The 22,721-nt window shown below is 44.0% G+C and overlaps 1 protein-coding gene across 3 annotated transcripts in view; it reads left to right on the top strand.

Moving 5' to 3' along the window:
• Positions 1–22,721, top strand: part of LOC105567803 (SAM and SH3 domain-containing protein 1-like) — a 359,731-nt gene that overhangs the window by 245,721 nt on the left and 91,289 nt on the right. For all 3 annotated transcript variants that reach the window (XM_012022997.1, XM_012022999.1, XM_012022998.1), the window contains exons 2-3: positions 20,545–20,733; positions 22,372–22,535. In XM_012022997.1, coding sequence (XP_011878387.1) covers positions 20,545–20,733; positions 22,372–22,535 — 353 coding nt within the window. The remainder of the gene's footprint in view (positions 1–20,544; positions 20,734–22,371; positions 22,536–22,721) is intronic.

The following is a 22,721-nucleotide window of genomic DNA, read 5'->3' as shown; positions in this document are numbered from 1 at the left end:
TCAAGCAAACGCGTGTAAAAAGATTTTCTCGTTCATACAACACTGTATATCACGTTCATGGCTCGGAGTATATATTGTTAAAATTGTGGATAGAATGCACACACGGGCACATACATATAACCGGAATGGCGTGTCTGTGCGTATGTTGCGTGTCAGGTGAGTGAGCGATGAGAATTTCACTATGAGAAATATGCAGATAAAGGCTACGAGAGAGATAAATGAAAGGAATAGACGGGGCTTGATCATCGAAATTTGAATTTGGTTTTCAGGAAGGCTGAGTTATGACAAAATAAGGTTTCGACATAGAAAATGTATTTTTAAATTTCACATAAATGTAGAACTGCGTGATAACACGATTGGTTACAATACGTATTGAGCGAATCGATATTCTCCTGAAAACTGGGAAAATGAAATGGAGTGAGTGAGGAAGAACGCGAACGTATTAAATGCTTAAAAATTTTTATCAACATTTCCATGGATTAATATCAAAGTTTGGATAAAATGTGTGACTTTTACCAAAGTATTTAGCATACATTTTTCAGAGAATTTTGTTAAAAATATCGCGAGCCTTACGAGTGCATTGTTGTATGCAAACACTTGAAAGAAAGAGGGGAGAATTATGGATAATTCATGCTGTTTGATACGCGACGTTTTTATCGACTTTCGGACGAATAGGGTTACTCTGGACGAATTGTGATTTGGTTTACGATACATGCCGCTCTTTTTTACGACAGCTACGTGCTTCATTCGCTCCAGCGAATATCAGACTTTAAAGCTTCGATAGCCATAACTGCGTCTGGGTTGATACTTGAATTCACAAATATCTTTTCTGTTAGTAGCGCAAATACTTATTTAACTAAATATATTTATTCAAAGAAATCTTGCTCTCCGTTCTATCTTATGTAAATTTATTAAAGTTCTAAATTACTTCTCATTTCTTTTTGCCTAAATTAACAGCTGAAAGAAGTGAAGTCTATAATTCCGGTCCATTCGACGCATCTACAAATATGAAGAGAAAAAAATTTCTTCAAATATCTTACAGTCACTTGATAATCAGTTTAATGAATGTTAATTAATCTTAGATCTCTAGCGACAAAAGTTTCCGTTGATAATGAAAGGGACGTTTCGATGGCACGAAATTTTCGCCATAAATCAAATTCGTACGTTTAAAGTTGTTGAAAATGTATCTCATCTCCCGGTCTTCGATAGACTCATGTTGATGCCGTCCTAAATAAAGACAAATGGCGTAGCCGGCGAGAACGTCGTGGCAAAACATTATTCGAGGGCGACACCTCAACTGGGTTAATTTGTAATTATCCATCTCGGTATATATCGTGTAGATAAGTTCTTATGCGGCGGTGCAGCAAAGAGCAGTGCAATTAAGGAGATAATTGTATAAGTGGAATAGATCTTACCTTGAGAATACGAGAAGAAAAACGCGACGCTGTTAATTCGACCGGCTGCACTTTCCTTCGACTCCATTCGGTCTCGGGACTGTGAATTTAAAGGCGTTCTTTCGCGAGTTCCTTGGGGAAGGGAAGGCTTTTTTCGCCCTCCCTCTCCGAGGCGCCCTACTCTAGATTACAGAAGACGTTTGATTAATTCGAGCGAGGACGGCGCTTGCTCCCTTTAATCGAGTTAAACGCGTATAAACTGAATTATTTTATTGTTTCCAGCTTAGACGACATTGACCGTTGTTTTACCTCGCCTTGGGTTAACTTAAGTCAATTTGATTCGTTTGTCTCTCCGTAACATTTAACGCTAAACATGTTAATTGAGAGAATACAATACAGAATATTATTCATATGAATGAACAAATGAACAGACTTGAAATTTTGAACTTTGACACTTGTTTTTTATAATAAACGATACATTGCACTACTGATTATTATATAATTATTCACTTTGAAATCTGATTATACATAAGGTGCTATTATTTGGGGGTTTTTTGCACCGGCGAAGAAAAGTGCTAAGAAAATCGCTAAATGACAAAAAACGCCGAGAGCGCAGTTAAAACGAAAAAGAAACGGGCCGAGCAATGGCTAATTGCCGGAACTTTCGAAAATCTTTGTATTTCGCAGCGAGGAGGCGTGTTTGCCCGCAGAAACTACGGGAATAGTCGTAGAAGTTCTCGAGGTCCGAACAAGGGTGGGGATCCGCGACAGAGGGGTTGGGGGGGGGGGGGAGGAAGGTGGCTTCGGGGAGACTCGGAGGACAAGTTGGGGCGGAAAAGTTGGAACGGCCGCGGCGCCTTGTGCGGGCGAACAAAGTTGGGTAAAAATTAGCGTCGCGTGATTAACTCCGCGGAATAAATTCGCGGTAAAGCGACTGGTACCGAGCGAAACGGCGCGGGCGCGTCGCTTCGCGTCGCGTCGCGGCGCCGCGGGCCACTTCGCGGTGCTCGCTGGATAGGTGAATATAAGCGAGCAAAAATTGCGCGGCCGTAAAAATGAACTAATTCGAGGGTGTCCCGCTGCGTAACGAATGTACCTTCAGGTACACTCGTCCACCCTCACTTTCCCCCCTCCCTCCGAGAAAATAGTGCCAAGTGCTTCTCTCTTCCGCGCCGCACGCATTTTCGCTGCCACCCCGCGCTTCATTTCCCGCATTTCCTCCCGTTCGATGGCGAATCGTGGCGAGGTGCGCTTTCGCGAAACGAAATTACTGAACAGCTTCCATGCTGAATGGCGCTATGTTCATTCGCGCACTGTTGCGTATATCTGCACTCGCCGACACGGTGAAATATCACGCGGTGTTGTCATACACTCGTATTGCTCAGCTGGGAAATTCCCCTCGAACGAATAAAGAGAGAATGGCAGAATTAATGCTCCAGTAATTCGTACCGCTAATGCCATCTCCGCCTCGCATCAAACGCGAATGTATTTAGCAGAACGTGACAGTGGTCTGGAATGGTGTTAGAGAAACGTACACGCGGACACCACACGCAACGCGATCGATCTGATTTAAGATACAAATGTGGCATACTTTGCTCCACGTGTGCAGTTTCGGCGCGAAGTACTCATTCATATTACAGGAGACAATATATAACATTACCAAGTGATTAAACGGCACTTCTTTCTCTACCTGATGTTATTTAAAGCTCTAATCGCTCCGTATAAAATTAATTAACAATTAATTATTGCCATAGCTCGCCGCGTGTAGACAGCCGAAGGGTAGCCGTCACCCAAGGGTCTCGAGACACGCCGTGATCGATCTCGCATTCGCACACGTGCTCCCGTAGCGAGGCGTGTATGCGTAGCACGTGACTAGTCCATTCAGTTATTCCACGTCGTTTTCCCACCTCCTCTCTTTTCCGTCCGGCTTCCCTCTTTCTTGCCCGCTCGTTCACTTGACTCGTCAAACAGCCGTTGAATTGCGTTTGCCATGCCGGCATCCTGCAACGTTCCGAGCAAGCGTGGGGCTAATTCACATGCCGGTGTCTTCTCGGCCACGCGCCACGTTGTTCGTCACGTTCCGCTATCGTGCCACTCGTTTAGCGCCGCCGACAAGTTCTAGTGGAGAAGGTGTCGTAAAGATAAGGCAACTTTACGGTTGACATCCGAGCAAATACGGCGTCGTATAAAAAAAAGGGCATCGTGCAGCAGCTTCCGGTTATAATGCAACTTAATCATAGTTATATTATAATTTAACTGTTTAAAAGTTTACTTGTGCTATTATCCTATAATCTATAATAAAGGCTGTGTTGAGTAAAAGTGACACAAGTTAAATTTGGAAAAATTTTTTTAAGGAATATGAATATTTTCTCCCATGCGCAATTAACCACAAAAATTGTATTCTATATAAGAAATTATTTTCTAAAATATAATAACAACTCGAGTAGAATTGACTATTCTCTCAAAGGATATTTGTGATTACGTTAACTCTAATTAAATCATAATTATGGTAACATGCGTAAGCATGTGTAGAGATGTCAAGCAACCTATTTCCATTTATATAATTTTTTATTTGTATTTGTGAGGGGGGGGATTAAAGTATTAGTACATAATTTCGCATCAACGTAGGTTGGTTGTAATTGAGTCATTGAATGGAAACGACATTTATCGCTCGCTGCAATAAATCGCGACATCAAGCGCACCTGTGAAAACGTTATATCGATCACATTTAACGGAACACGTGTCGTACATCACGTAAGAAGGTAACTCTCCGAGAGTATAAGAACCTTAACAGGTGATATACCATGTTGATCACGACTAACTACCGTTTCCTCGTCGCTAGCAGCAAGGAACATCTCGCCGTCGTTGTCATCGTCGTCGTCGTTGTCGTCGTCGACAACGTCCCACCCTCTTGAACGGGTCGCAAATCCACACGTGAGCGTAAATACAACGCGCTGTCTCGAATCGTCGCTCGTAAGACGAGGAAGAGAAATTGTACCCAAAGGTGACGGCCATGGTAATGGCATTAAGGTGCACAATCAACGGGACCGACCTGCAAATTGAATAACGGTGCGCTGTCGGTTGATATGTATCGCATCCTCAACCGAACCCGATTGCACCCTCGTCCATGGTTACACACGACTCCCTCTTTCTCCCATAGCCGCGCATGGCACACGCGCGCGTGCACACGTGTGCGTGCAATACGTACACTCGCGCGCGCGCGCGCTCTCTCTTTTCCTCCCCGTCTCGGTTCACACCAACTCAAGATACTTTCCTTTACAATCCAGTCGCCCGCGCCTTATTCTCCTTGTACGGGGCGCGTGGTACGGAATACCTACGTGACACCGAAACTGATTCGCTACAACTTTACTGGCCGCCTCCGTTCCTCCATCCTACCTCACTCTCCCGCCTTCGTCGCCGAGCTGTCGGACCGCCGGTTGGGTTCTCCGTCTTACCGCTGCCCCGACTGCCAACCAGTCAGCGGTGCTCCCGTAATCGGATTCCCAAGATTTTCCCAACTTTTCCTTAAATCGCACACCGACCCTCTTTTTCCCGGCTCTCGCGCCTCTTTCTCTCGCGCGCGCGTTGCCTCGAGGAAAGCAGGGGCTCCCGCACGAGGAACAATCGGCCGGCGAATGAGAGACGGCCCCGCCGTTGATTCTCTCTCCTCAGACGCTCCGATCGCGTTATTTCGTTGCGAAGGATCGCTCGAGAGACTTAAGAAGCTCAATTGCGCTTTTATCGTAGACTATCTAGGATCGTGCTTGAACGTGAGTCGGAAACAGCCGGCCCGGCTTTTAAAGTACTCAGTTACATCGACTACTACGCACCTATAAGATCTCTTCATAGTAATGCGATATAATTGAATAAAGTAAGTTTCGAATAAGCGCTTTACACGATCAAAGTTCTGTCAAATTTGTAAATCGTGTTGACTTAGACGTGACACAAGTATAACAGGTTTTTTACATTTTTCTCCCCTTTTTTACAATGTCCTGTCTTACTACATTTTCTCTTACTTGGTTTTTCTTCACCTCTGCCAGCTTTACTACTTAAATATCCGGAAGCGCTATAATTTATACTGCGCGTTATTTATTCGCATATCATTCATTAACATTTGTATTATGTCTTTAATTTGCTAACCACAGATATTAATTAACATATGTTAATACTGATAAATAATTCCCTACAATATACAATATATAAATGATTTTGTTAACGCACATTCATTGTGCGTGCTTTTATCGAAACAATAGCAGTAGCAACAATTGGCAAAAACTTGATTCTGCTGATAACCGCACACGATGTAAAGTAACTTGAATCGTATAGTAGTCACATTACGAAATTTGTGTTATACGTATCTCTCTTAATATTATTTATTATACATATATTTGCTCAAATAACAAATGCGCTCTTAATTAGGCTGTTGACAAAATAATCGGTGAAATATTTTAAACGACGAAATATTTGCAATTGCTGTGTGTTGGTGAATTAATCATTAATCATTACATCTTTCTTAAATAATTACCGCGGCGTAATCTGATTTCGTTATTAATCCAATTCTAAGCTCGATTTAGGGTGGTTAATAATTAGGTACTTTGCTCATTATAGCGCGCGTGCCGAATTGCCCGAGAATTAATAATACTCAACGCGCTGGTCAAAGCGTATTCACGATTATGGAAGCTTTTCCTTTCATCATTTTAGGACTAAACTCGCTTTGTTTTACGCCATGAATGGACGCTTATGTAGCCAGAAACAACCTGCTTTTCTCGCTTTCCACAAACGTTGTTATTATTTCATAAACTCTACTAACTGTTATTCTATTGTTGTGTGATCTTGCATACAGATAAAAATCATGCAACAAATATTTCTTATGCAGACGTTTAAACAGGTAAACTTAACTTGGCACTTGTTACGTTACTGACAGTCTGTAAAATATTTCTTTCTCTATCGTCTGTAATTAATTACAATCGACAAGGTAGAAATTTTAATCCACATTTGTATTTAAATGTGAATGTTAAAAAGTGGTGTAAACGTCTAAGAAATAAGAATTATTACAGTAATTACTTCGCAATTTAAAGTTTACGAAATAATTCATTTTTGCGTGCACAGAGTTTAAAAGTTTTTGAAAGAGCTGAAAATGACGTGTCCTCGGAAGAGGTACAAATATATTTATAAGTAGTTGAAAATTTTTTGTAAGCACAAAGTTGCAAAGTGCTATCGGAGCGTAGGCAAAAAGTAAAAACCGCGAGATCGAGAGCGAGGGTCCGCGATCTTGCGGCCGCATTAATTGAAACGTTCGAGGCTTTTGAGCAGCCGACTCTCATTGCCACGCCGGCGAACATGGCGAGCGAGGGCGCGAAAGAAAAAGGGCAAGAAAGAGAGAAAACGCCGACGCAAAAAGGAAGAATGACCGGTTATACGCGGTACGCGCGGAATTGGATTTTTTACTAATTAAAATTTCAAACTTGACACCTGAATGTGCCGTCTTTAATGAGACGGCGCGTCTGGGGGGTGGGCGCCGGTTTTTCTCATTATTCTCACGGCTGCGGGTGTTACAAAGCAAGATATATATACAGTGAAAGAGAGGGAGGAATCGGGAGAGAAAAAAAGGGAGAGTCGGCTGATATGGGGTGAGTGCGTGAAAGCGAGCACACGTGGCAAGAAGCTAACTGTAACTCCGTCTCGTTTTCGCGACGTTGAATTTTATCACGAGGAGATATTTGAGGGGATAAAAAGGTCGATGAATTACATCGACCTTCGTGGTTACCAGGGGGTTAGTCCTCCTCGTGGCGTGCACGTACCGAGAGCATCGTATGTGGCTATTATCGAACGCGGACGACGTACACGTGTGCCGTTACTCGTCCGCCGAACGTAATGCGCGTACGCGTACCTCGAGCCGTCGTCCTCCTTGCGCTCACATTGTGTATGTTAATTAATGTTTGCATTACGCGGCGTCTACCGATAATTAACTACTCGGCGCTCGTCGTTAGATTTTCCGTCTTATTAGCTGAATGCCGAACGGCACCGGGCGGCCCGTCTCCGCCTCGTCTCTCATCTTTCGCGTCTCACTCGCGAGTGTCCCCTAATGACTCCCTGTCTCTTTTACGATGTAGTTAAGCTCGCGTAGCTCGAGCGCGAGCATCGTTACGCGATGCCGCGGAACCAGCCGCTATGCACTAATGGTTATTGAACTTTTCTCCCGTCGCGATACGAGAGACAAGATCGGGCTACGGGGATCGTAACGCGCGGTTCACCATGTGCGATATAATCGACGTTCTCCGCGCGCTCTTAATGAACCGTGCGGAAATTTGCGGTGTGAATTTGAACGTCATTTTTCACGAAGCAGTACAGGTGGTGGATTTATTGACATTGTTTCCGGTCTCTTATTTTTTTCTTGTGCACGTGACGTGTTTTTCGAACTATATATTAAGGAACTGTTGAGATTAAGCATTACGTAAGAGCGACGCAAAACCATTTGATTACAGATACGATGTAATTATACTTTTTGGAAGTGACATTTTCCTACATGCGCTGCAAATAATAGCAAATAATAGAGAAATGACTTTATAGAAATGATTTTAATATCAAACATTCGTTAAAAAAAGAATTTGACCCAATAACTTTACCATTTTGCGTCTTTCTCGCGCCGGCTCGTTTTATTTTTTCGACAGAAGCCGTTTGCTTTGTTTTTTTTTAAATTAATATGTCAGTGTGAATAGAACGAGTTAAATGATCGACGTATTGGCATGACTGAATTACAGCTCAGCGCTTAACCGAATGAACAGTATGCAACAAATGCACAATGGGAGGTACGCGCGTCGTCCATTGCCTGTCGGCATTGCGCTTTGTATCGTAGCTCGATGATACCGGTGTCACTGATCATCGTGAATTGCCTTTGTCGACGCGGTACCTACTCACCCCGTGCCGTTAATTCCCGCTTTACAATAGAAATGACCGTTTTAAAATATCTCGTCTCCGCCGTTTCCAGCGCGCCGCAAATGTGCGAATCGATGGCCCCGTGGAAAAACCATACGGGGAAATGTAGGTGACAGCACGAGAAAGGTAAAACGGTTATTTACATATTAAAGAGAAATTTAATGTCAAGGCGTTTAAATTATTGAATTTGGTATTAAAGCGATTCGTGCGTTGTCGTGCTCCACTTTTAAAAAATGTGGAGCACTGCGGATGAGCAAGAGGACTCGGTATCCTGAATTATGCTCGTCTTCTACCCTCCGTATAAAAATTTGCAGGCGGATCGCAGTTTATCGGCCAGAAAAGGTATTTTAGCAATTCAAATCTTGTCCCTTTGCTCTTTGCGCCGCCTCTATGCCGCTCGTAATTCAACCATATACCGACAGTCGAGTGAAAACCAACCGTAGCGGATGAGACGATTCAGTAGCCGCAAGCCACAGAGATTGCTCAAAGGGTCGGCCTTTGAAAATAAATGAAATATACCCACTTCCAGATGTGACGAGGGTCTAGCGTTACTTCAGTGATTACGGCCGGAAATGAGCGGACTTGTACGCCTAATATTCAGTATGCCTCGAGGCTTATTTCCGCAACAACTCGCACCGCAACAACGAAAAGGTTCGTGCTCGCCGCTCAATCAGTTTTCTCAGGCCCAAATCTAAATTAAAATGGTTTTTTCTTTATTTTTTCGTCCACTCAAGGCCCACGAAATTGCATAGTTTAGATAACTACGTGTGTCTTGTAATCAGTCTGCGCGAACACTGAAATGTATTATAACGGTAATGAGATATCAAGGAGAAATATATTAGGCTTCCTTTTAACACCGGCACGGCAGACAATATCGAGTAATCGCCGCTCTTTTTGCGTTTAACGCGGCACCGAAAACAGTTTTACATTTTGTAAGAGAATTGAAATAAATAACAGAAAGGGTGTGAATTATATATTTGCACATACCGCACTTTGTTGCACGGTATATCGGCAATGATGAAAAAATTATCGCGAATGTTTAGTGACAATATTAATATTAACAGTAACGCATTATATGGACATTATTCACGAAAGAGAAATATTAAAAGTTTCGAAAACCGAGTATAATATTTAAGACGAACAGGTAGCAATCATTTTATTTTTATTATTACGTCAAGAATATGATGTATCTACACGGAAAAAATTTTCTTTTAAAATTTACTCTGAAAGTCATGTAATCATGGGACAACATTTTGAAGAACTTTATGATAGTTTTTACGAGGGGTAAACCGCTGATTAAAATCATGTACGCCAATGCCCACTAATGCTCAGTGGGCTTTATCTTATTATCTTATTTCATCTCATTTCATCTTTATAATACCCCAAAAAATGCCTGGTAAAGCCCATTAATGCCGCAAATCTACGCCACAATGCCCTCAGCGGTTCACCCCTCGAGTTTTTGGAAATTTTATCATACATTTTACTAGTAAAACGTGTACTGACAAAAATATATTTGCTAATAAACTGTATGGTAAAATTTCCAAGAACTCTTTTAAAATTCTTGCAAATGTCACGTTGCTCCACGATTACATGATTTTCAGGATAAATTTTAATAAAAAATTCTCTCCGTGTAGTTGTTGATAGACTCATGTGACACACAGAACAGTTGAAAGAAATACGTTTTTCGTCCTTTTAAAAAACGAGAAAATAAAAGCGAATCATGTTCCTATATTTGAGCTTTTATCTCACATTAATATCACAAGCGGTCGCACGATGTCGGAAGCCTCGTCGACAAGGATGCTTTTAATACTGGAAGTTTCGTATGTTGACAAAACGCGTATCGGATAAGAGATGGGGAGGCGGACCCTGGGGGTGTCTCGCGAAGACCGTGAAAAGAGACGGCGGAACTTTTCGGGAGTCCGTGGCGCGAACGGCGAGAGACGACGCCGTGCGTTAAACTGACAATGGCGTTCTTTTTTTCCCTCCCCCAGGGCTGCTTTCGCGCATTTAACAATGCTACAATCCATTCGTGCACGCGTACACCACTCGCCATCCTCATCGTTTCTCGCCGTCGCTGCCGCCGTTCTTGTGTCCACCGTCACCCCCTTCTATCGGCGTTTCTTTTTTCGCTCTCGCGGCCCTCCGTTCCTCTCGAACCTCCCGGCCTCCCATCGCTTCCACTCGAACGCCGGGGCACCCTTTCGCACCCTTTTTACCTCTCTCCGCAACATATCCATCCAACCAACAACAAGCATCGTCTACCCCCGTCGTAGGTCCTCGGCGCCACCGACAGTCGGCACAATGCGCAATGCATTTTTGTGATTAAAATTTAGTAGACGTCGACTTCTGTCTCGAAGTGTGCGTACGTGTGTATTTGCTCGGGCATGGGCGGAGAATTCCCGCAGGATCGGGGGCGTCGAGACCTTCGGCGAAGCCCGTCTGGATAAACTCGTCTGTCGCGTCGGTGAGAGATTGAGGGTAATTTTTACAAATGAAATTGCGCAACTTCCGCCAGTCACGGTTTTATAATAAATTTGATTTTTTCTTAATAGAAAATCTAATTATTACTAACCGTTAATGACAACGAAGGTTTATTTTTATTTAGTAGCGTATACACCGAGGGGGAAACCTCTGAGGGCATTGTGGAGTACAGATTTGCGGTATTACTGGGCGTTACTAGACATTTTTGTGCATTAGTTTGAGCATTAAGTCTTGCTGGGGCATTATATAAAGACGAAATAAGATAAAATAAGATATCAAGATAAAGTAATGCCCACTGGGCATTAGTGAGCATTGGTGTACAAGATTTTGGTCAGCGGTTTTCCCCTCGATATACTCTCTTAAGCGTGTACCGCCAAAAATTGGAGGTACCCGTTAAAATAAAAAGTATACGTAATTATGACGTATCCACCAAAATAGGAGGGAAGATAGTACCTCGAAATTAGGAATCTTAGTTTGAGGAGAAACATGTCACAAAAACATGTCTTGTTGGCTGATACCCACAATATAGACATAAAACGGAAGATTGATCCACATTATGTAAGTTGCGAATGTACAGAGTACACTCGCAATTTAATTCTTGGCACTGGCCACAAAAATGCCTCGAATATCTATATTACAAAACCCGTCCATAATGTATGTAATATGCACTTCGTGTCTTTAGCCGACGCGATCACGCAAGTGTGGCACGACGAAGGAAGATAATAACAAAAGCTATCTCTCGTTGGCACGGAGACAGGCATTCGGAGGTACATTGTGCCTCGTACTACTTTAGGAGGTACGTGCGGGAACCACTTGTACCTCCTAAAAAACGTACCGTGAATTTATAGACGGTACCTCGAGCGGTACCTCCAACTGATCGTCATATATTCATTATTACCTCATCTTGTATCTCGTGCTAATATACCGGAATAAATATCTTCTATCAGCATGTAACTCAAATCTCAATTATACATAAAAATTTGTACCTTGAAGTTGACGGTACTGCGCGATACAAGATTAAGAGTGTATCTATGTAGTGTTATGCTTCGCAGATTACGCTCCAAAGTTTCACGGAACGTCGCGTACGTCAATAATTATGATATCTAAAGCGTCGTTAAAATATCTTAATGTTTTCGAGAAAGGTAGGCGCGATTGTAAACGGGTGATGCTGGAAAGAGCATCCCTCCGCAATTTGAGTTGGCGGGAACGATCATTTCGAGCGACGCGCACGCATCGCCTCTCGCAATCTCCATTTGGAAGAACTCTCGCCGCCTCCAATGGCACCAGCCTTTACTCTTAGACGCCGTTAACTTCCGGGTTCCGTAAACATTCCACGGCCCTCCTACGGTCAAAATAAAAGTTGAGAGAGAGAGAGAAGAGGAAGACATGGAGAGCTTTGCCGCGCGAGACGTGCTTCGCCATGGCGGAAGACGGCCGATGCGATGTTGACGGGGCGGCCACACCGGGTAAGGAGGATGAGAGTCCGAAAAGGAGTAAGACCCGGAGAAAAGACGACGGAGGGATTGTGGAGTGTAGAAGGCTGGTCGGGCAAGCGGAGATTAAGGCGGCAGCTCTTAAGCCTGACGCCGAAATCCTGACGTCGAGGCTTTCGTCGAGTCTGAAAAGGGACGAAATACCAACCATCCACTACGCCATGCCACTCGTCGACTAGTCTGCTGCGCATTACTCGCCGACCTTTGCCTCTTAGCGCTCTATCCTCTCCGTTATTCCGTTTTCCTCTTTGCCCTCGCCTCACTGCGCCACTGAAACTACGTAGAACGCTTGCCTTATCGAAAACCTAACGGCCCCCCGAAAAACTCACCCGCACACGTTTGCATTAAGAATTGCTTTTATTATTTTCTATATAGTTCATCTCGAAGCGAGAAAAAATCCTCGTTTCTGCAATCTCTCTTCACGATCTTGCTGCCTTGTACACTCTTCGTCCACGTTTCCTGCAATTGCAGTAGTAAACAATATACTGCGAATTGGAAATGCATTTGTGAGCCGTTTTATTTCGAAAAAATATATATACATCGTCATAAATACGCGCAAGAATATGAAAAGGAGGAATATGAGAAGGGAACGTGCATTAACAGTGTATGAGGTAATAGTCTGTCCGGGATTGACAAGCGACGTGTTTTTAACGAGCGAGTCCGTCTTCCGGACGCGTCGCTTTTAGCCGATCGATCGGGAACAATAAGTACGTGATTTCGCTGCTCGCTATCAACCGACGCCCTCGATCGAGCGTGAATCCGGGGAGGAGGTTGTCTGGCGCGAGAAGATCGTGATTGCCGGGGCCCGCCCGGCTTTTCGCGGATCGCAATTTCGTCGATGCCGGCGTCGGCGTCGGCGTCGGCGTGGCACGTCGCGCGAGCGAGTAAATGAAGTATATGTAAATAATGAGGGTGAGGAAATGAATACGCCGGGCGCTGCTCGGCTAATGGCGGGTGCAATGCCCGCTAGAGGGGACCACCCGAAAATAATTCCGTCCTCCATCGCGCCGTGGAGAAGTGGCGGAGTGCTCCACGGGCCGACCAATTATCGTGAAACCGTCTACTTCGCGCCTCGGATTTCAAGCGGGCGAGAAGCGTCGTCGTTCGTATGCGAAATCGATATGCGTTTTCTCCACGAGGGATGGTTCATTTCCGGCAGACGCCCACACGGATGCCGTCCCGTCGCGAAAACTGCGCGATCGAATGGCCATCGCGCGCATAACGGGGACGTTTTATTTATATGAGAGTTTTTATTTATTCAACCACTCTGCGGAGATCCCATGCATTTAATCGGACGGACGTTAAGAGCGATACGCTTCCGGGTATAATTTTTTATCGGCCATGATCATTGCTACACGGCATTTCGTTCTCAATCACGCCGGTAAGCAAGCCGGTCGGCGAACTTGTTCGAGTCGACGAGCGAAATGTGTGACGACATGGTATGAAATGAAATGTAAAAGGGCAAAGGGACGGAATACCGCGAGAGAGAAGGGAGACGAGTCATCGGGAAATGGAGAGAGGCGGAAAGAGAAAGAAAACTGACGGTATAGATGGATAAATAGACCGATATAAAAAGAAGAAAGTAAAGAGAGTAAAGCTCGTCTTGCAGTACGCGGTTAAACTCGAGCACGTCGGCGGGGCGTGGGGGAGCTTCTTGACTTTTCAATTTTCTTCCGCTCTTCTATCTCATCTCGACCGCCTCTTGCCCTCCCTCCCTCCCCTGCCGCCACCGCCGCCGCCGCCGCCGCCTCCTCCTTCTCCTCCTCCTCTTCGTCCCCCTCGCTGCTTCTCATCCCGCAACCTCGTCGAAGCGATCGCGGGCGAGTCAATAGGGATTGCCTTCGCCCGGAGTAAAATAATTTTCCGGAAAGTTGTACCGCGCGCTCGGCAATGTTAACACTCTGAAAGTGGGTTTGCCTACTTCAAAGGAAATATGAGAACCGACGGACGCGCTTGATTTTTCGATCCCTCATTTCTTAACGACGCGGTCTCGCGGGCTGTGCGCGCGGCTTTATTCCTCCCCACGGAGGCGGATCACGCGCGCATCGCTGACCACTTTGAATTCCGTGCGGCGCGAGGCGGAGGAGAGGAAGGAGGCGTCGCGATACAAAAGTTAGCCGGAGGAATCGCCAACTCCGCACGCCGCGAGCGGAGGCGAGCGATGGATAAATAGGACAGAGGTGTACTTTATTCTCCCCCCGAGTTCACCTCTCGGACCGATTCTTTCCCCGAGAAACGGGTCTCGGGGAAGAGCGCAACGAGAAGAATTCAGAGCATTACCGACCGTCAACTTTGAGCAGCTCACTTGTCAATTCAGCGTAATCCTCTCCGCGAGTGAGCTAATATTTCACGCGGCAAAGTCTGCGCTCTTGCTGACCGCGCTGCCGAGAGAGCGCGGTCCATTCTTCGACTCGTTCATCCCCCGCCGTTGGTGCCGGGCGAGCCGCGAACGATATATGTGTATTTCGCGGAAAATTTTCGCACGGAAATATGCGATAGCAGTCACGCCGCATTACGGAGTGCATTGCGTAAATGCTCGTCCGGGACGCATTAGCATTCATTCATTAATTAATTTTTTATCTTTTTTTTTCCCTTTCCCTCCACGCGATCTTTTTCGTTCCGCTTTACACGGCGGTTAATGAGGATCCATTTTAGCAAAAACCTGATGGACGATAAGGCACATGTACATACGTGCGCGCGTGTGTCGTAATAATATAACAGCGTCGTTTGTCATGTCGAAACTGTCTCCATTATCCGTAAAATTCTCCCCGGTCAAAGGAGCGGCGTTTCTCAAATAGCAATGTGTGGCCGCGCGGAGAATCTATGACGGGGAGGAGACGAAACATAATTACAGGTGCGCGCCTTGTTATCGAGCCGCATTGGGGTGGGGGGGGGAGGGGGGTTGTTCGTGGCCGTTGGTCGGATGTCCGTCCGAAGCGTCGACTCGAACCAGGTAGCTAATGTTGTATACCGCTATCTCGTTAGAATGAAACGGTCCCGCCAGATAGAACGGTCGCACGGAAAATTAACTTTTACCTTGGTACAGGTACTTAGCTCGCGCGGAAAAAACCTGTGCGCCAACTGTTTTTGCCGTTCGGAAGAAATCTTATTGTCCCTTGTAAAACCCGGTTAATCGCTGGAGCCCGGCGCTCGTTAAAAATGGCGCGGGCCACCGGGCGCAATTATGCTTGCCGCGGTAATTCTCTGTTATCCAATTATACGGCGCGTCGCCGGGCATACGTCTTTTCCAAAGAATTGAGCAGTTGGGACGCGTCGAAAGGTCACGAAGTTGCTCACAGAAGCGCACCCGTTGCTCACGTTTATCCTGAACACTAGGGTAAGGTGGGATGACGTGTAGCTCTGTGCTAACATGAGTGATTAGTAATGGTAGGGTCCTCGGTTCGATCCCGGCCCTCGCCCCGCATATTTTTCCGTTGAGGGAGATTTCAAGAATTCAGTGCTTGAAAGAATTTAACCCACAGACTTCTATACCTAGACTGCTAACTCCTCAAATTCTAGTGATTCCAATTCTAACACTACAAATGTAGCGCATGTGTCACGGAAAGGTCCCGATAATTGCACATGCGCGCGCGCACACACATGTGCGCCAGTATGTATGTAGAATCTGTGCATGCGTTCCAGTGGAACCTTTCACCACGCATACGCAATATTCTGGATCCAGCTTTTACATAAGCTTATCTAAGGAGTTAGCAGTCTAGGTATAGTCTGTGGTTTAAGGGCCTAGTGTTGGATTCAGTGTTTAATCAAGATTAAGAATTTCAGGAATTTTTAAAAATATTACGCTGATATTGCCTAACGGTTGAAAGGCGTTTCCACAAAAGGGTAAACTTAAAAAAAACTAGGGGACCAAATTCGGACCAGATACCAAATGCGGATCAACAATTTGACGAGTCGCTGACAAACGACACCTAAAAATGATTTACTTAAATTTTGCTCTTCCATACAATATATTTACAACTTTATGCTGTATCGTCGATATCATAGAAGGCGTCGACGTGTTTTTATGTCGCTTATAGCGACATAATCGTCAAATTGTTGATCCGCATTTGGCATCCAATCCGAATTTGGTCACCTTACCCTATCGTTTGGCTCGTTTCACCTATTCACATTGAAATTGAGCGACAGCGAAACTCCATAGTCATATGTTTATCACATTTTTAATTAATATTTATTGATTTTTTAAAATCACAAGTATTCCTCAATCGTTCGCGATAAGAAAGATTTTTGCTGATGAGGAGCGTGCTTCGAGCCGTCTGAAATCGTTTTTCGTGCACAAGCGTAACGATTGCGAAGGTTTCCGGTGAGACATGAAAACGGAACAAGATAAGAGTCTTGCCGACCGCGAGGACATTCCTGCAGACATTTCGCCAAGCAGCTTGGTAAAATGAACGCTTTAATCACTCCTCAATTATCCGTTCATGGATGAAATTTTAATTTACGACGCGATAAAGTTCCAAAGAGTCGTGCCCGCGCGTGCAAAATTCGTTCGCTTTATGCGCTCTCAATTTGAAAGTTTCAGTTTGACCGTTAAGCCGCTCGGAGGGAGACGACAGGGGCGAAGGGCAGAGGCCCCCGGATGGAAAAGGAGAAAGAGGTAGTGGAAGGAAGAGGTTGGAACTGCGGAGGAAAGTGTCGGGGGAACGGCGGCGGAGGGAGGGGGAGGACATCGTATTAAATCGGAAGATTGGAATTCTAATTAATACTCGCGGATTATCGATAAAGGGGCGAGGCGAAACGGGCACACGAGGGGGCGAGAGGAGGGGGGGGAGGGGGAGCGGAACGATGACTCGTTCCGTTCGTTTCATCCTTCGCGCGTCTTCGACACTCGCCTTAATGTCTTCTCCAACTCGTCCCGAGGTAGGACCACCGTCGGAATAGATTATATCGTAATGAAAATCTTGACGTTTGACGTTCTGCAATTGATGACTCCATTCTCCCATCGATTCATTGAATATCTGGAGTGCCGGTGCGTATTACGTGTCATGCGTGCTCGCTACAGATGCGATCGGCGTCAAGATGGATCCTTAAGCTGATTGATTATTTGCGGGAGCGTTGGAGGAGATATCAGAAATATGTTTCGTCTATTTGGAGCTACACATAATTGAGTCTCTTTTAAACGATCGATTTTATACCTATGTCTATTACGGATTCTTTTTTAACGCAAATGAAATCTTCACACTTACCACAGAGTGAAAATAGTGTCTTTTTTTTTATTTAGATATAAATCTGGATCGTCAATTGACCTATTACTTACGTGAGTCAAATATTCGATGTGTTAGAATAAGCTAGCAGCATTGGTACATAGAAACAGTCGAGGAGGAAAGCGCTGAGGGCATTGTGGTGTACAGATTTGCGGCATTACTGGGCATTACTAGGTTTTTTTTGGACATTAGGTTTTGCTGGGGCATTATAATGATAAAATAAGATAAAACAAAGATAAATAAGATAAAATGAGATATGATAAAGTAATGCCCACTGGGCATTAGTAGGCATTGGTCTACAAGATTTTGGTCAGCGGTTTCCCCCCTCGGAAACAGTTATTTTGCCGATGGAAATTTCATACTTTCGTAATTCTGTGCTCATTACAGTAAATAGTGTAAAGCTGACTTTACTGTAATAGACTTAGATGACTTACAATTCGTGTCAGAAATCAGAATAGAATTCTATTAAAAATTTGTAACGGGGGAGAGCATTTGAAGAATTAGAACACATCGTACAAAATATGTATATTAAAGTGCACATAAATCGAAATACATGGCATTCGAAGTGACAATACAATTCTGTTCTGGAACTTTTCGCGAACTATGAGATTCATTAAATAAAATTACAATGAGAGTCATAAAAAAATGATAATTCGCTTCTATGCATTTGTATCTTATGTTCTCATTTCGGTTACTTGTACTTTATATGTACAATTTTTGAACAAATTGTTTCTGTACAGTTTACTCCGTCTCCCACTAATATTAGACAGTGCGACGTCAAGCGCGTCGTGAATTTTCTTAGCGGATGGAGTCGCGTATCTTGCGACAGCTGCGACATAATTTTGTGAAACAACTACCGAATTGTTGGGACGTCTACCGTGCGTCGCGTATCCCAGAGAATCGCGCGCATGCATTTTTCGCGTTTTCCATTTTCACCTTGTATTTTATTTCACCGGTGAATAGTGTGAGCAAAGGTCGCGCTCTAGAAAACGTAAATTATTGCGACGAACTGTGTAAAATAAAACCGATCGAAAGCACTGATTGATAGCTCGACGAGGCGATTTTATTGAGATATAAAACGTGCGCGGTCGTAAAAAAAAATCTTGACAACTGCTTTAGCATTCGCTCGGTTATCATTGCCAATACACCGCAACTTTGCGGTGTACAACGCGTCTCATTGTATGCCGTTACACCATACGCAAGAAAGACGTCCTCTTTATTTCGCTACACTTCACCGTCGGGGAATTAAAACGCATCCCGTTACCTTTGTCGCCAAGTCCGCGCGAAAACCTGTCGGCGCCTCTCGCGAAATTTGAGCGGACGCGCGCGCGGAAGATGAACCGCTTCTTCGCGTCGGGCATAATTCCCACGTAATTCACTCACAGCCGCGGAGGGAATATTTACAAATGGGATTTAAATCCGGGAGAGACGACCGCGGTGGTAGCCGCGGAATATCGTTTGCCGGCAGCACCTAGCGGAGAGAGACGACAGCGGCGGCGGCGACGGAGGATAGATGGAGGCCGCTTAAAGTGTAAATAGGAGGCGATTCGTGCCAGACAAAGCGTTCCCGTTTCACGGGATCCTCCCCGCGCACCCACCACCCCGTCGCTCCTCTCTGTTCCGCCTCCGGTTCCTCCTCGCGGCCGTAACAGGGAAGGACAGAGGCCCTTTCACGGTTACTACGAGCCGAGAGTCGAATCGGGAAGCGACGCAAGTGGAATCCTGAAATATTAATGTGACACCAACCTTCGTCGTACGACCGATCCTTATCCTCGGTTCCCTCTACTTCCCGTTGTCCGCCTCTCTTCCTTTTCTTCTGGACCGTACGTCCTCTCTGAGACGTTTGACTTTGCCCCCATCTCCTCGCGTCCGCTTACCTTGTTGAATCATACACCGTTGCACCCGCTTGGGGCACGATTCGGGAGAACAGGGCGTATGTACACGCATGTTTTATGCGCAAAGGCGTCCTCTCGAGGATGTCAGTTCGCTTGATAAGAAAAGAGTCTTTAATGTAATATTGTCAACATTGACGACGCATAAAATATATTATTTTCAGCGTCTCTCATATTTCCTTACTCTGTTAAATTTGTAATATTACATTTAACTCAATGAGTCACTGCTCCTACTTTTTTAATTATCATGTGTAGTAAAATTATTAATGTGACACAAATTGTAATTAAAAAAACACCTTTTATTCAATCCATTTTATGATTTTTTACTCCATTGTTTAATTAAATGAATGACATATTGAGTGGAAGCAACGGCGACTCTCTCTACTCATCGAGTTTAATTTAACAGACACTTTTCAAGTTGCTTTCAAATCGCACACTATGCTGTGCAAAATGCGCGGGTCATATCTGCCGAGGGAGAACAGGTCTAATATATTTAATATGTTGCAATCTATACCAAAGAAATCGGTATTCATGTAGCAAGAGCAAAGCCCGTTTAAACATATTGCGATTGCGATAATGTATATCCGATTATATCGAAAAGCTATACGCGCGCGACGTAGTTATCCCATTTATTCGGATAACACGTCTGTCATTCGTTATTATTTGCAATATAATGGGAAAATCCCGTGCTTTTGTCAGCCTTCATGAATAAATAGCTCAATAATTAATCTAAATGCGTTCCATATTTCCAACGTGAATTGATCTTATGACGATTGCGTTGAAAAATTTACGGTAATTTATTAATTTATCGACTGATGGGAAAATTACAACGCATTTTATACAAATTTACTCAATCACACGCAAGTGATTTCTGACGCCGCGATGCAACAAGGTAAAATGTATTTATCACTCGGCATATTCGCGATTTTCGACGCAGCGATCCCCCAGGGACCCGATCATCTTAAAAACATACCGTTACGAAATTTTCTTTCGCGAATTTGCATCTCACGTTGCATTATTTATGTTCATATGTTTTACGCATAAAATAATGGACACGTCTGTGCGCACAAGCTTTCGCATATTCCAATTTTACGACAACTTATCATTTCAACGTTGCGTGTTACAGGAGGGCGAGAGGGGGTATTTGGAAGGACTCGCCTCAAGATACGCAGATCTCTTCAGGACGCATTACGGGGACGTTCTTGAGCCGCTCGAGGAGCTACGCCGGCGAGAAACGAACGCTCCCGCCCGAATGCCCAGCACGCAGCTCACCACCAGTCATTCACAGCCCATTTACGTGCCCGGAAAATACTCGGTAAGTAAATCCCTCATATTCGCTTTTATTTGCCCCCTTCCCGGGGCGTCGATTCTCTCCTTTTATTGCTTCCGCGGGCGGCATAATGCGGTTATAGGGTGACATATAGTAGCTTGTCTATCGCCGCGATTTCTTCTTATTACTCTACTCCCCTGACACTTGGCCAAATTGCTTTCGAAGGGACAGAACTCGCGAGAAGAACACGTCCAGTTGATTCAATACGAGCATTTGTCTCTCTTCCCGACGGCCGGGGACAATTTTGTCACGAAGAAAATTGTCTGACATGGGGCGATTGCGTATATACCGAGCAATCGATGAAAAACGTATTCATAAGGATAAAATTACGTTTTAACCATTTTCGCGACGAAATTTACGAGCCTAACAGTACTCGATTGGTAATAAGTAATTAGTAGAAGGTGATTATGCTCAATCCTCATATTGAAACAGGAAGACTATTATACGAATTATAAGTGGATACAATAAGTATTTTTTTTTAATATGCTGATTAATATCTCTTTAATTAGGGTCTCTATCTTTCATACACATTTGAATCGTTATGTTTAGCAAACGAGAGTCTTGGCGGGAAATCCTTCACTCAAGTTCAAACACTTTGCGTTTGCGGGTTCGTGGACTCCTCCGCGAGTAACTTCCTAAAGTGCTTTAAGGCGATTAACCATGTAGACCCTATCGATCCCAGCTTAAATCGGTTATTGTTCGTTACTCAGTCTTTCTCCCCGCGGCTAATCGAGTTTTCAAACGTGTGCAATCGATTGACTATTAAGGTCAGGCTGCCTCGAAGATCGACGATGTGTCGATTTCGAAAATTAATATAAAAGTCACTCGTTCCAGAGTATCGCGTTTTGATTAAACGCGAAAATGATTGCTCGATTCTTTCGCTTAATTTAGTCTATCGAGTCTCGTTTAATATTCCCTCCCTTTTCTCGATTTCAACGCATCTTTCATGCGATCAAACTTTTGTTTTCTTAATTAAATACCACATAACAATAATTTCGCAAATGTTTAAAATGGAAAAAGTTAACTTAGTTGTAAAAAATAAATACATAGCCAATTTTTAACTTGCATAATCGCAGTTTTACAAAAAAAAGGGAAGAAAAATATTTCTGGAGAATGCGTAAGAAGAAATTTTATTTCGATTTTGTTTTATAAAAAATTTGATCGAATTATCCTTCTTATCTCAAATTTCTTGCATCCTATTTTAACGGACAAGTCTTAAATTAAAAATTTTAATAATATAAAAGCCACGTAAACTTAAATGAAAAATAATAAGTTATTTCCTTAGAGTTTACATAAAAGTCTTATAATGCACAATAATGATTTACGGAAATTTGATAATAATTTAGTATTATTATTTGGAGAACATTTCGTGTAATTAGATCATTGGATTTGTCGTTTTTAAAAACACAATTGTACCGATGTTCACGTCCAACTACGCCATTTATTTTTTCAAACAAAATTCCACGTCACAGCAACACTACTTTTATGTAACGAGTTCTTAATACCATCTCTCCTGTCTCCTCCCATTTACAACGTAAGTGGTAGCCAGTACTGCTTCGCAAGCAAAACCTACCGCCCCGTATAGATAGAGGAAAAGAGCGAACGATCTCCATTTTTGCGCAGCCCTCGAGCTGCCTCAGCGACAAGGAGGAGGACGAAATCTATGGCTTCGGATACGGGGTCTTCAGCAGGCAGATGCTCCAACATCGACAGCAGAAGCTCGCACTCGCCACACAAAACACGACCACCGCCGTGACACCGGGTGGACCTCAGGCAACCTATCAAAGGTAAGAAGTCTGTCTAGTGTGTGTATGCGTTTTATTGTACATACATGTCAATGACTCGTTCGACTAAATATAGTCTGGCTCGAGTGCGCGGTAATACGCATCTTATGTTAAAACCTGTTCATTAACGTATAGAGTGTAGAGCGAAAACGAGCACAATTGCATAACAACTCGATATAAGTTAATCAA

This window comes from Vollenhovia emeryi, unplaced genomic scaffold (assembly GCF_000949405.1).
Source record: "Vollenhovia emeryi isolate VEMERY1.0 unplaced genomic scaffold, V.emery_V1.0 DF939134.1, whole genome shotgun sequence".
NCBI classification, from domain to species: domain Eukaryota; kingdom Metazoa; phylum Arthropoda; class Insecta; order Hymenoptera; family Formicidae; genus Vollenhovia; species Vollenhovia emeryi.
This window is presented reverse-complemented; position numbering and strand designations above follow the sequence as displayed.